At 38.0% G+C, this 15993-nt stretch overlaps 1 protein-coding gene across 3 annotated transcripts in view; it reads right to left on the reverse strand.

Annotated features, from left to right (window-relative positions):
• Positions 1–6182: 6182 nt before the first annotated feature.
• The window catches only part of LOC122570053 (octopamine receptor beta-1R-like), a 57811-nt gene continuing 48000 nt past the window's right edge, over positions 6183–15993 (reverse strand). For all 3 annotated transcript variants that reach the window (XM_043731883.1, XM_043731882.1, XM_043731884.1), the window contains exon 4: positions 6183–14750. In XM_043731883.1, the coding sequence (XP_043587818.1) occupies positions 14444–14750 (307 nt within the window). In that variant the 3' untranslated portion in view covers positions 6183–14443. The remainder of the gene's footprint in view (positions 14751–15993) is intronic.

Consider the following 15993-nt stretch of genomic DNA (forward strand, 5'->3'; position numbering starts at 1 on the left):
AACTTGAATTTGAATTATGTGATCGTAGTTTTGGCATTGCAGAAGTGCAGCGCCACTAGAAACGCTTCATAAGAAACGCGTTCCCTTTGGAATTTTAAAGATGATACACGAACAAAGTCTGACATGAACAGATTGAACTTTTCAAATAATTAAAACCCTTTATTCCTGTTCTCATCCATTTATAAGATTTCTATAATATAGATTTCAAGGTTCTTTCGATATAGTTTTGATGTTACAAGATCTTACGAATTTGCCGGAGTAGGTTAGAGTCGCGAAAGTAAGAATGTGTTATGTCGGTATAGCGGTAGAGATTAGTGGTTACCGAGGTGCGTGACATATTCACTACGTAATATTTCCGTTACTATTTTGTTACTATTGGTACTAGTTACATTGTTAATATCGTTATTATTAATTGTATTTATATATCTAATAACTCGTTGAACATTATATTTCGGAATTAAGTAGCTTTTTCAACTATCTTCTGTTTTTCCTTTTTTGATTGTGTATTTAGAGGTTAGAGTTATCGATATCTCATATTGGCTACTTTCAAAATTGAGATCTAAGATCAGTTACGGTTTCATTTTAGTGGTATACTTTAGTTCATTTATGTTACGGTTTCATTTATGGTGTTTGTGGTGTTTGACTTTACGTACACATTCATTTGAAATTTACGATATTCTTTAACTCAAATTAATCTCATACGTGAAATTAGAGTCAGTGTTTGCTAGTCGATCGTTCTCACAGACGTGTTAATTTTCTTTCTTTTTCTATGTATTTATTTTTGCTTAGATGCTCAATTTCATTTAAATTATACGGTATTAGAGTCAGTTTGCCAAGTGAAGAGGATCCAGCTTCTCCAAGAATTCAGGTATGTAAGTGTCTCTGTATTTTCCTGATAATTAATAAAAAATAAAGACAATCAATAAGTAAACAAACATTGAAGCTTCGTTGCTAAACCAATTTTCTATTGAAAGAATGTTTGGAAAATTGTGAAACAAAATTTTGAAGTTTGAACGCTGAGTTATAAAATAAAAAACGTATCGAATAATCTACAATCTACGATAACGTTGCTAGAGTACGATGCCGCATTTGTCAGAACTTATTTAGACAATTTTTAGTGTTGTATATTTTTTAGAATACTTGGGTTTCCCTGAAATGTAAACATAATCGTGAGAGCTAAGACAACGCTTGCCAGTCACGTCGTTTTCTGCGTCATGTCAATCGGAATCACAGTCTCTCAGATAATAAAAATAGTTTTTCTAATTACGAAATTAGATCTCTGACCATGCTTCTTGCTAATATCTCGTATTAGGTAATACCGCACGTTCGTTCCCTTGTAACGTACACCTGAGTCTGATCGTCAGAATCGTTCTTGGAGGTTCTCCAGATCATCTCCAGATCAGAGTTATTTAATTATAGAATACTCCTTTCGTTCTTTTTTTCAGCCTTTGGCATACATATATAAGATATATATGGGAGATATTGAAACGTGTAAGTGGAATGTGTTTCCTGTAAATTGGTAAATTTGAAAGAAACTCGTTTATTCGATTTGGAAGAAAGAAAAAGTACTCTTGATAAATTTTTGAAGAAATAGAGAATCATTTGTATCTTTTTAGGCAAAATAGGAAAAATGAAAATTGAAAGCAAGAATTTGAAGTAATTTAGTTTGAACTGAATGAAAAATTGAAAATTTGATTTGAATACTAAGATGAGATTATTATAAAACCGATTATTATAAAATCACTTGCTTTCCAACTTTTACTGTCTGTTGTATCTATCTGTTTTTCTTATTGTTATTTTGTTGTTATTTATATTATTATTATTATTATTATTATCTCCTATGATACGTCTTATCCTTGGTCAATAATCAACGATGGTTACATGATGGTTGGTAATTTACCACTAACCGACAAACGAGAAACGTGAAATTTTCCATATTAGATAATATTAGCTTTTATCGATTACTAAGAACGTTTGGTCGGTGATTGCAGTTTGATAACCGTCTTCGCAGAATTCCATTTAGTCTTCGGTCGATAAGAATAGTTCCTTTCAAAGTGGCGATTCTAATTTTGATTTATCCACTCGTTTACCTGTATTGACAATCTATTGACAATCTTCACCACGTATAATATATGTAAGTATGACCGATATTTTAATCGAGCATATTTCGAGCATAAAGAGTGAGTCACAAACAGCGTAATAAAAACGATATTGATAAAATATTCGTTTCGTTATCGTCTGTCAGGAGAAATTGAATAATTATTTTTAGCAATTCGGAGAATGAAAACTACAATGGATATGGACGGACCGACGGTCGAAATAGAAACGAATACTTTTTATATCAAATATTTGTAGGTAATTCGTAAAGGAAACTTGAAGCGTATGGCACGACTGTAAGTTCATTGAATTGGTGGAATCAAGTTGGTGGAAGTTGGAGTTTGACGGATCGAGCATAGGCGTTACACGTTGTTATAACGTTGGAATATTGTAGTTGCAAAGATGATAAGTACGATAGTTTCCCAGAGTTGGAATAGCCGGTGAGGATAGAGGTGAGAAGAGCGATAATCTTTGGATCTTTCTTTAGGTTTTCGTTTCTCTCTCTCTCTCTTTCAAAGTTTTCTCAATTTGCGTGTAATTTGACCTATTTAACGTAATCTCTTCGATCGAAGAGACGATCGGAAAGGTTGAAAAAGAGAAATATCAGCAACGGTTAGTGGAGCGTTGATTCTTGTCGTTGATATAAATATAATACAATTTGTTTTTAACAGAAATAAGTAATTGATAAGCCGATACTAGAAACATCGTTGTACGTATGAAAGAAATCAATATAAAAGGTACACCGTTGACCATTGTGATTAGGATATCTACATTGGTATTTATTATTGTTATTAGTAGTAGTAGTAGTAGTAGTAGTAGTAGTAGTAGTAGTAGTAAATCGAATGCTTTTATATCCTACCTATTTTATAATAAATTCATAAACTCCCTACGCATCGATGCGAACGACTTATAACTTTATTATAGTATAAAGTACTAAGTAAAATATTCGTTAGATATTTCTTATATACGGAGCAGTCCGATTGAGAAAAAACCTTGGCGGGAACGTTTCACGCCAAATCAGGCAAATTGTTGGCGAACGTAGCTAATAACGTTGAAGGAAATTATCTCGCTTGCACCGCCTCCGGCATTTTATATAATTTTAAAGGTTGAGCCGTAACGCTTTTAAAATATGAGAAATAAAGTGAAATAAAATAAAATGTCGTTAAAAATTTTAACTTTAGATGGTTAGGGAAAACTTTAAGATTGGTTAGGGGAAGACGAAAGGTTGTTAGACGTTAAAAAGTGGTAAATCGAATAAACGTATATAGATTGAATCGAATCGACGATTCTTAAGAATCGTATTATACATTTCCATCGCGTCAAGTTGACAAGTTTGAGCTTTGAAAGGCACGTTGAAGAAATACCGTTGACGCGCGGTTGTCGGTTCGAAAGGTTTCCAGGCGAGTAGGTATCGCGCAGCGATTCTTTTTCGTTGGATCGTGAAATTTTCGGTAATTCGTTAAAGAGAGATTGCACGACCTCGTGGCGGCCGTTTGCGCGAATTAATCGCGCGAATTTTCCTTGCTAACGTGAAAATGCAATTTGGGTCGTGACCTCGCTGACCTATATGGCGTGTGTAACGAAGCTTCTTTAGGAAACTCGCGTCTGTTTTTTATTCTTATTTTTCAAATACGCTGTATCGTTGTTTCGCCTGGCCGATGAAATATTTGTCATATTTGTTAACGTGGCCCAAGATGGTATCGTTTCTACGATGACGGCCTTTCGGTGGAAAGAATTTTCTGGACAAAGCGGAAAGAAGACAAATTGGCGAAACAATATCTCGATGAACGACGGGATGGTCACAGACCATTCGACTTGCTAAAATGCGATGGTTGAACGCGATATTACGATAATCGGTTTAATTTACCGCAGCATCGGACGCGGTATGTGGGTTACGAGCTCGTTAACCCAGTCGTTGAGACAGAGATTCGGTTAACCCGCGCAGAGAGCTGCGTGAGTTCTTTCGAGATCGATTCGTAACGGCTGTCGACCCGAATACCCAACCACGTGTTCCTCTCGTATGAATTTTTCCCACCTTCCTGCACATTTGAATATTTATTTTGATTACGGGGCGAAACAAGGGGCGCCTAACTCCAACCATTAAGCGTAAGCCCAATCCATTCGGCCGATTTATTCGTGACCGTTTTCGCGTTTGCTTCGTTTCTCCACTAAACGTTCTAAACGTTTATCGAGCGATCAGAGTTTTGCCAAGTGGAGATATTATGTCCGCCAAAGGTGGACAGGTTTGAACAGATGATTTCGAACTGCATACCTCGTTTGGCTAATTAAGGAAATATTTCTTTTTTCTTTCTCTCTTTCTCTCTCTGTCGTTTCTCTGACATCGCTACGTAAATTGGGCAAAATCAAATTTTGTCTAAATACACTTTCGTCGTGGTGTAAATCAGCTATACTGGTAGATATTTCAAGTCGATTAAAATCGCAATCGAGGACTATTCGGACGAGAAGCTTTCCGTCCGTCCGTCCGTCTGTCTGTCCGTCTGTTTGTCTCGATCGTTGCGTTGCCTCGAATTCCGCCTCGGTAAACTAACGGTAAAGCGACTTCACGTGCACCGTTAGAATGGACTAGCGGCGCGACGTGTTGCAACGCGCAACAATGCCAGATGCGAGCCGCCCGTTGTTTGCATGCAAAAGAAGGGTTGCCTCCAGAGACAATTTGACTAGAGGCGAAATTCCGTCGCTTTCTGTAACTGGCGCCATGTGACGCGTACAAACCGATCGAGAATATGCTATGTTGGTTATTCGGCTACGAGTCGATAGCTGGCTTGGCCGGACCAGGTGTTCTTAGCGTGGTGCTGCGTGACATTTGGGTGAAACGCGACCCAAATTCCCGTGGAATCGAGGTGGATGTACTTCCATGAGAATTGGACGCGAGACAATTTGAACTGCTTGAAACGGGTAATAACGGTTTCCGTGTATTCTGAAAATTTTAATCGGCCGCGTCGCAGAATTCGAGGAAATTGGTAAACCCGTTCTAGTCGAGAGTTTGAGGATAGCGGAGACAGCGAGCGAGCGCAAGTAAAATAGATCGAAGCGTTTGGACGTATCGGAGGTTCGAAGTTTGAAAGATGTCAGCTACCGAAAGCAAAATAAGTAAGCTACGTATTACGATAGATCGTATCTAGGTAGATAATATCCATACTTTCGAACGAAATGGAAAATTGAATAAAAAAGATTAGGATTTTCGTGCGGTAGACGTATGTAACGGCCATGAATCGCAGCGAATGCCAGTAACTATTTGAAATTATAATTGAACGCGTGTTGAACGTCGCTTAATAGTAAGTTTCCAATTTGAAATTACGATCGATTTGTCACGTTAGCTATTCGTATAGAACAGATGCGCGCAACTCGTAGCTTCCCAAGATGATGCGGACGAAACTAGCAGCGATAGTTTAGTATCGAGAAGTAGAACGTTCGGTAGAAATTGAGAAATCGTGATGTAACTGTTACGTGCTGTACGTATACGTATATCTCTAGCGGCCATACGCAACTTTGACAAACTCGGATTTTTCAAGTCGAAATTCGTATGTTATCACAGTGGACAACGAAAACTATGCAGCCTTTTAAAATTATACGCTCGTAAAAATAACACGCGCAAGCAGGAAAAAGAAGCTGTGATTTTACGATATTTTAATTTTCTTTCCAGTTGGATATCGTTCTACTAACGAAAGATAATGGAAGTAAGGAAACAGCGATTATAATACTTGGTTTCCCCTATCATCGATCGTTTTAACCGGTTTCCATTTTTTCTTTTTTTTCTTCTTCTTTTTTTTTTTCTTTTTTTTTTTTTTTTTTAGTTTATTCCGATGCAACTTTCTATGCCAATTCAAGATAAACGAAACAGCCTGTCGATGACTGTTTATCTTCCTTATAAATACGTATCACTTGGATCGAAATCATTCATAAGTAACCACAATTATACCCACCTACGTGTTGTACATTCGACGTGGAAATTTTGCTTTCGAACTTTCTACGATTTGAAAGTTCGCCATATTAAGATCGTTAACGCTCGTTGTTTTCTTCTTATTACTCGCATATGGACGAATAAACAAACCCACGGATAACTTTTCTTAAAATTTTATTATCAATGCCGTACGCTCGTAGCTCGGCACATTTTGTTTCAAACGACCATCTGATATATTTATACATACATATATTTGTATACATATTTTTCTCCTATATATACGTGTATATACACACACACGCGCGCACACACGCACACACAGACACACAGAAACTCACGTATATAACATTATCCGCCGCTACAAGAAAACAGGATGAAACAACGTCACACGCTCTTTCGTACTTTCATCATCATCATCATCATCATCATCGTCATCACCATCACTCACCGCGTCTCACCTTAACACGCGCGATTACCAATTACGATTAACAATTATCTAATTAATCGAATCGAACTAATAAAATAATTGTTCTTGACCGCTATTGTCGTTTGCATACTCGAACGTCCTGTTCTTTTTCTTTTTCTTCCTTTCTTTTTTGTTTCCCTTCCTTTGTTTCCGATCGTTATTTACCGCACGAGGATAGGAACAACGACGAAGCATCGAGTCTTGGTTTCATTCGATTAACGTTTAAGCGACGATTCATCGATTTCTGCAAGGAATTTTCCGCTAACATCGACACTTGACGTTTATTTTTTTCTTTTTTTTTTTTCTTGCCTTACACGTTGTACGTTACCGCGTTAAGTCGCAATCGTGTTGCATCTCGATTCATCGCTAGATAACGCGATACTGTAAAACGAATTGACGATGTTCTGACCCTTTAACCATGTGGCTGTTTGCTGATAAAAATACGAAATATCTTCGTATAAACGTTATGCTGTTGTCCTAAATAATAAATGTCCTTCAAGACAGATGATTGAATCGATACTTTTTTTCTTTTTTTTCTTTTTTCTTTTTTTCTTTGGTTCTATAAAATTCTGGTGCTGTTGCTATTCCGCATAATTTAACCAAGTTCGTATTCATAGCGAAAGATAAAAGATAAAAGATAAAAGATAAAAGATAAAAGATAAAAGATAAAAGATAAAAGATAAAAGATAAAAGATAAAAGATAAAAGATAAAAGATAAAAGATATTTTTTCATAGAGAAGAAAAATCGAGCTTTCGTACGTTGCGCTGAGAAAAGCGATACAAGATAGAGGCGATATCAGGGATATTAGCAAATCGCTGACACGAATAACGGGTTAAGGCTAAACAACACGGTGTACGAATGAGCAGAATTTTACGAGAGAAACGCTAGACTTTTCAACCGAATGAGACAAGGTTGCAACGGAGAACGGCGTAATTTATTATGCGATAACAGCAACAAGTTGAAAATTAGCAAGAGAAAAACGTTAAAATGTCGTTATAACGTCGTTATAATCGCAGTATTTCGTAACCTTATCGTTTATCAGTATCGTTCTTGCTTTCTGACAAATTAAAGATTATTGGATTTTGATTTTCTTAAACGCAGCGAAAGTATTCCATAAGCGCAGCTATACGAGAAACGGATATGGAGATTTTTGTACGCCAGCCTATAATTCGGTTATTAATACGCCGATTAGTTGTTAGAAGAGCGATAGAATTTTTTTCCTTCGACCTAATATTACATTCTAACCTTTGCTATTGCCGCTCGTATTATCTCTTCTGCTATTTATATACGTATATATGTATATAACGTATATTGTCAAATAATTGCTAGAGGGAAAAATGAATATTTCTTTATTCGAAGATTCGGCCAATCTCGATGGTGCTCTCTTACGAATTTTGGTGATCAGAGTCTTGCGTTATGATTTTTCCAACAGCCGTTTGAACCAACATTGTCCTGTGTTCAACCTGCTGTAACAGGTTGTTGAATGTCAAATATTACAATACTGATAGTAGAAATATTGTACTTAATGATTCTCGGTCGGAAGAATGAAAAGTGAATTGAAAATTCAGACTAGTTTACTAATCTAGAAATATAATCTGCCTGTATTAAATCGAAAGCATGATTCGTGCGGACGAACGTGCCTCGCGATATACGTACATAGAGCGATATTATATACAAAACAAGGGATTCAATTCTTCAAATAAATATCACAGATTATGTATCGTGGAACGTAGCACAGCCGGTTTAATCATCTTTTAAATAGCAAATTATATACACTGCTGGCTATAGATATTAGGGCATCTATTCGCTACATTTATCGAACGACTCGAACAAATTCTATCTTATCGGATATTTCAGATTGTTAGATTAATCGTAATAGGTAGGATGCGAATGGAACAGCAGGATCGTGACAATGTTACGTTATCTAAACCAGAAGATAAAAGAAATATCTGCGAATGTCCTAATATTACTTGAGGCCAATAGTGTCCAAATAACGATATGTCGATAATATACAACGTCGAAGAAAGAATATACGTTGATTTCAGTCCGGTACGAAGATCACAAGGGAAAGACACGACAAGGGAAAGACAAAATCGCATCGTTTCGGTTTTTCTTACGTTGCTTTTAGAGCAGCTAATCGATCGATCGAGTTCGTTAATTCAGTGTGCTGTGAAGTAAACGTACGGTAAGTTCTCGGAAAGTGAGTCAACTCTTTGTTTTACGTTTAAGCTCTTAGCGCGAGCGTTAACTTACTTTCCGAGACGACTATATTGCTGCAATACTTACGGTAAACGAATCTTATATCGCGCAAAGCCGACTGTTTGTTTAATCATCGGGTTTTCGATATTTAACGTCGAAAGCCGTAAGTAAATTAGTCGTTACGATATTACATCTTTAGACCGAAGGAATTCTTTTTTTCTTCTTTCTTCAGATACACCTTACTGGTACTAAACCTACTAAAGGTATCGTTTAGTATACCGTTTAGATTTCGCACGACTTGCGCGTATTTTAAACGTGTAAAAAATTCTGCAAAAATTCATCAAAACAGTTTCAAGTATGTAGCTTAAAAGTATAAATAGACGGGAAAGTTTTATGGGTTTATAGATTTATGGATTTATGGGGTATTTTGTGCCGCGAAAATGCATAGAAACTCAAACATAGAAATTCAAACTTTTTATCTGCGATAATTTTGCAGCACCAAAGTATCCTAACGGTAGGTTATTTCCGTTTATCATTTATTTAAAATTACAAAATTAAGCGAAACAAGCTTATCGTAATTTTCGTCTGTCATCTTCAAACTATGTTCGCTTTGCGACAACAGTTTGCGAATTTGTTTCACGTTGACGAACAGCTACGTACATGGAAACGCTGTACGATGAAATTCGTAGGGATTGGAAGCAGCGAATCTCGACACACACACACACACACACACACACACACACACAAAACAAAAGTACCAAGTTCTCTCTCGAAATATTTATCACGAGACAGGGATTTGTTTGTCGTACATGGTTGAAGGGTCACGTACTCTACCGTTTGATTCATCGATCGGTTCTCGCCAAAGATCGAACCGCGTTTAAACGGTTGTCGATTGTTTCGAGCTACGTTGACCAAAATGATGAAATCGCCGCGCCACGCTTACAGGTTAACGATTGTTCCGCGATCGAGATTGCGTCGCTAAGCTGACTGATCTCCGCGATTCCAGATTTGTTAGATCGAACGTAATAAGTTTGATCTTTTTCCTGTCTCTTAGCGACGTATACATTTAGAATATGCGAATGTTATGAATTGTTTTACAAAATTTCGAAATAGGTCCGCGCATCGCAACCTCGCCATGTAACGTAATTTGATATTTGCAGTTGCGCGTCGTTCTTTGTAACAGAAAAGTAAATATACGTTTTAAGCAATCTAGCATATTTCCTGTTATTAATATCCGATTAACACGATACGAGGTAATTAACCATTTATAGCAAATTTTCATACTTTTTCCTTATTTACACATGTAGCTTACGATACCGCGATTGTTGTGGAAACATTGAAAACATCCTGTATATGTTGGCTTTTGCACCAGCTAATCATTAGCTGTTTTAAAATTTGCCATTGTTAAATAATTGTTAAATTGTTAAATTGTTAAATTGTTAAATAGTAGTAATAGAGTAATAAAAGAGTAAATTGGTAATAAAAGAATACAAGAATAGAAGAATTCTACAAGGCAGAAAATGATATATCGTTGACGACTTGCATAGATTTTACCTATTACTCAATCTATCAACGCGCTATTAGATTTCCACTGTGAAAATAGAAAAAGAGGAAGAATGTATGGCTTTAGGTTTGGTAACGTGCGTGGAATCGAAATTTCGACCAATCGAGATAATCGGACGTCGCTTTGTCTGTCAGATATCGTACATAATAATTTACATCGTATCGAAATCAGTTTAAACGCGAGTGGCCTAGGATTTCGTGGACACGAAATTTCTTCGTAATACGTACACGATGATGAGCATATTTTTGTTAATTTGTTCTATTTCAATGTTAGCTCGTGGTTACACACACGAGTTACAGAGTTTTATCGAATTAAAAATGAAATCGAAAAGAACCAAGTTGATCGTGAGATCGCAAGTGGAATTGTCAGGTTCGACGATTTCCATCTTCTTCCTTCTTTCGATTTTATATCGGCTACCTTCTTAAAATCTTGCTGAAAATAAAAGCAAGATGGAAATATCGAGGTTCGAGGTTTAAATGAAAGTCGGAATAAATGTATGAAAATTTCCCTGGAAAACAACTGTTTTTCGAAATAATTAGAATGGTGTAACGCAGAGAAGACGAGAATTAATAGAAACGCTAGCTTGGAAATAGATACTTTTGTAAAACCAATCGAGACTGATATTATCGTGAAAATTACCAGTGACTGCCGTTTAATTAAACCGTGAACGAACGAACGAACGAACGAACGAACGAACGAACGAACGAACGAAAGTCGAGAAAACTCTGTTGATTGTAAAATGATCGGCAGAACGAAACGGATATCCGCTCCAAATGTCAAAGTTCGGAATCGTATTCTCCCTGAACGAGCGTTGCACTCCATTAATTTCCTAAATTTCTTTGAATAGAACGCAATGAAATGAAAGCTCGCGAATACCATTCGCACGATCGATAATATACAGGTCGTTTGTTCAGCCAATCGCCCTGTCCCGCAACAAATACGATGTAAAAATATTTGTTCTTGTCCGCAGAAAGCCATAATATAGTGCTGAGAATGAGATAAGAAAATATTAGAAAAAATTCTAGAAATTAACGATCCTATTTGAACAAAATTGCTTAGGTAATTGGCTAATCGCGTTACGTTTGAAATTGCCGGTTCTTTCGCGCGTACAACGTCGAAACGTAGAATTCGGTAATTTAGACGAATGGAAGAAAGATCGGAAATTTATTAACGTATCGCGTTAATCCAACGACGGTCCCTGATGGGTTAATCGATGAATTAATGATCGTAGTTTTAAGATATTTTAATGCCGAATTTGATATGAAAATCCGTATACGCTTACTTGTTGCAAGTACCGTTTAAAGAAACCTGATTTACGGTAATTTATACGTAGCATAGTAATTATTTGACATTTCTATTCGTGATTTCGCACCAACTTTCAAATTTATTTCGATAATTTGTACCAGAGATTCCTTTTACCAGAGACGCGGAATAATTTGTTAATAAGAGTTCGTTTTATACTTTTCGCTATTCCGTTTTCCGTATCTCGACCAACTGTGTCCCGCTTTTAACTTTCTTGCCTCTCGATTCGAACAGTGCGTTCAATTCAGACGAGAATTTAATAAACCTCGCACGATTTATAACCAAAACAAAGTTCTGCCAGAAATTGTAGTTCTAAATTAAGGTGTTGTTAATACGTTGGCCCTTGACGCCGAAGCGATGTTAAAACTAGAGAAGAAACATCTCTAAAACTCGAGAAATATACTTTATCTGTTTTTCCCTCGTTTCACTTTTTCGTGTTTTCGGTCACGGAAACGGTACTAAATTCTCTTTCACCGTAAGTCCGTGGTCGCTAATTCCGGTAACATATAGCAACATCAGATATCGCTTCTCTCGTCATTAATGGAATCGGTTATCGGCCTCGATTCGGATACCCTCAATTTTCGACGAAACCAACAGTGTCCTACAGAGAACCCTCTACTTGACTTTACTCGGCTCGAAACAATTTGGATTTCGCGCACACCTTCACACGCGAGTAAAACCTCCGTTATCCGAATACCGCACAGTTCAAACATTCGATTATCCGAACATTCTATTATTCGAACGACCGACGTTACGTTCTGCAACCTTTTGTCCTATTTCCTTTGAAACAGAAACGGTATACGCAGTGTACACCGATTTGATCGTAACAGCTGTATGCATTCGTACTACGTTGACGGTCTAATCGTTCTCATAGCGGATATTTACGTTACTCACAGACTATTTCAAACCATTACAAATTTTATGCAACTTAAACATTTATCAAACTATGTAATTTCTTTATATCGGACATTTTTTTTTTTTTTTTTTTTTTTTTATTACAAATTCCTCGTAGTACCATTTCTGTAGCAGAAATGAAAATATGCACGGCTCGAGTTTGGAGTACAAACTTGGAACTAAAAAGGGAAAGAGCTTTTTTTGAGATAAGAACGCTGAAATTTTCCAACTTGAACGATCAATGTATCGTTTGTCGAACGTAGTCGCTATTTATGACGATTCAACGTCAACAATTTTTCGATCTTTATCCACGCTGGACAACGAAATAACCTCCTGTCCGAATGTTCGTCAAAGTTCGCTACTTTTATTTCTTTACTTTTAGCTGGAGGAGTTCGTTTCTTTCAAGTTCGGTCAAATAAACGGCTGATTTTCGCAATCTCTTCGGGCTAATCCGCGTTCCTCTAGCGTTGTTTATCCTTTAATTCCCGGTGTCAACATCGAGCCCTGGTACCGAGCACTTTTACACCCGAGGTAATTTTCATGCTCGAACGCGGCGTTCACTCACCGACCACAATCGCGTCCGTGTTCGCTTCACGCGACATTCCGAGCTTCCGTCTGGCTTTAAGAAATTCATCGTGCGAGCGACCGGAGCGATCAATTTCATCGATCGGTCGAAGCAATTAAATCATCCATGTCCGTTCTTTGATAAATTAAAATATGCAACTTCAGCATAAGTAAAAACAACCTATTGACTCGTCATTGCTACTTACTCGTTTAGATTCAAAAACTTGTTTGGCTTAAAAACAGATAAAAATTATCCCCGTTTACACACATTGGTTGATAGATTAAAAGGCAGTTTGCACCGTTAACAATTGCTAGCTGACTCGGCTATGAACAAAAGCTCGTCTGTGAACAAAAGCTTTTGTATAAGAACTCTGATTCTTCGTCCAAGTTTCGCATCTAGAAATAGGGAACTCTGGCTGAGAAGAAGCGATTTAAGCGATTTAATAAAATTCGTTGGAGAAAGTGGAACGAAGCAAAAACGAACTCGCACGGCCTCCATCTATCAGGCCAATCTTAAAGTATTACTGAAATCGGATCATCCATCTGCTCGGAGGCAGCAACCTTATTTATGGTCTTGAAAAATCGCCACGCGGTGGAAATAGACGACAATGTGTCTTAAAATAGGTTGACCGCATTGAAGATTTCCTTTCAGGACGCTTCCTCGTTCGTAGTTAACGTCTCGTTGGAATTTTCCTCGCACGATATTTTACTTATTACTGCGAATAACGATAAAAAATCGAATACGAACAAAAGAAATGCTTTTAGTAACAGATTGGCAAACCTGCAAGTTTTGATCAGTTTCCACCACTTGCACCTCTACGTACCGTTTCAAGCTTAGTAATAGATTTATTTAAAATATTCTGTCTTTCGTACTCTGGCATAATAGCGTGCAATTTGACCCGTGTCCACGACACCCTGAAGCCCAACTAAAACACGGAGAAAACATAGCGGCAAGTCTAACGGTCTTCGAGTTTGATCGGAGTGGAAACTTTGATGGCAACGTGTCAACGGTATAAATCTGTTAGCAGCCTTTTTTCGTTCTTGAAAATAGGCTCGTGACGTAGAAACGTTTTCAAAATCCACTACGATACACCGAATTTCCCAGATTTACGCTAAAAAATTATCCTCTAGACTGGCGCTTTTTTATCGATCGACGGATCAAGGTACGCGTTCGAGCTTCGTCGACCGTTAATTGCCGATCGAAGAAAGGTCTTGCGCGTTGTTCCATCGTTTAATTGGCGAACGAGTGTCGCTTGCTGGCCGTGTTAATTGGCCACCGAGATGCTGCTACTCGGCTGGTAGTCGTGGCTGGTGATTGCCGCGATCAGCGATCGAACGATCCGAGCTTCCAGTCCAAAGTAAGTCGGATTCGAAACGATTTTTTCCAGTTTAGAAGACCGTTGAGACACGAACGTTCGAGGAACGGTTGGAAAATCAAATGCACGCCTCGATGTGCACATTGGTCATCTCACTGGCTCTCAGCTGATTGTTAACGTGCAGTTCCGAAGACGCGTTACTGTGCACCAGATCCTGCTTCCGATGGGCTTGGCGTAGATCGCGAACCGGTCCGATCGCCACGCAACAGCTTTCGAGGGTCTTCCTGAAGGCCGCCCGGAAATCCCGGTTGAAGTAGGCGTAGATGAGCGGATTCAGCGCGCTGTTAAAGTAACCCACCCAAAACACGGCTGCAACCACAGAATCGCTGCTTTCGCAGCTGTCGCACAGGGACGTGATGATGTACCTGTTGACAAGAGAAGAAACGAATAATTACGCGCGAGATTTCACTACGTAATTGTGATTGGTGGATTTTTGCAGAGTTTGCCTTACCGAGAAACGAAACACGAGATACGAAGGGTAAAGTTATATCTTTAGAAATAACTAACAAGGAAGAGGGAAAAGGGGGTAAAACATGGAATTTTCTTTCTCATTTTTTCGAATTCATTTGTCGTCCCTTTATTAGGCTTTATTGTCTCGATCTTGTTGCGAATTCGGCAGACGTGTAGATCGATAGAGCAAAACATAGCCGGAATATAAGAGCCGAGACCGTTTGCATGTTGGCGAAAGTTTTTCTCTCGGGCGTAGTCGCTCGTCACAGTCATGCTCTTTTTAAACGTGCCACACACGAGTGTGTCTGCACAGACTCGGCAGAGAGTTTGATTACTTAACCAAGTTAAAATTTACGAGAAGCTACGTTTCAGCGTTACTAGCCAGATTTCATTCGTCCTCGTTGAATCGTACCTCGGTGCAATCTCCCGTAAATCCATGTTGATGTTATTTTCTTCCTTCTTTTGCTTCGTTTGTCACTTTTGAATTATCGACGAACGTGTCATTTTCTGTAATATCTTTGCTTTTGTCGCGTATCAATATAATTTTCTGTTTCATAGAGAGAGAGAGGGAGCACTTTCGTAAAACGAGCAACGCAAAGTAACAAATACAATGAACATGGTATTCTATAGGATATTGGAACTCGTAAGGGTTAATAAAAGAAATAGAATATCGAGTAAAAAAAATAAACAAACGTTTCTGCATTTATCTTAGTTGAATGAATATTGAAATAATGAAGGAACACATAATAGGCGTACATACGTAACCATGCTTGGCTTTCAGTCGGCGTTATGTCATAGATTACGTGATGATAAGGGGGAAGAGAAAGAGCCAATAACAACGGCTACGACGAGAAAGCGTAGAGAAAGGAAAAGTTTCCAGACGATTAGACCGTTAACATGCACAGACAATGAACACGACGCTCGGTTCGATTCTCTCCTAGGGAAAAGTGCGACCAGTTGCTTGGAAAAACAATTGACCTTCACCCTTTGTTGTTTAATTTTAACTCGGACTATAGCTAAGGCGGTGCACACGATTGATGTATCGATCTTACGAATACAAGGGCAACGGAGCGCGCATGGAAATGTTACGACCGATCGAATTCTGCTTGCCTGTTGGAGACGTAGTTTATTCACTTGTTTACAAAATATAATACGAAT

Source organism: Bombus pyrosoma, linkage group LG8 (genome assembly GCF_014825855.1).
Source record: "Bombus pyrosoma isolate SC7728 linkage group LG8, ASM1482585v1, whole genome shotgun sequence".
NCBI classification, from domain to species: domain Eukaryota; kingdom Metazoa; phylum Arthropoda; class Insecta; order Hymenoptera; family Apidae; genus Bombus; species Bombus pyrosoma.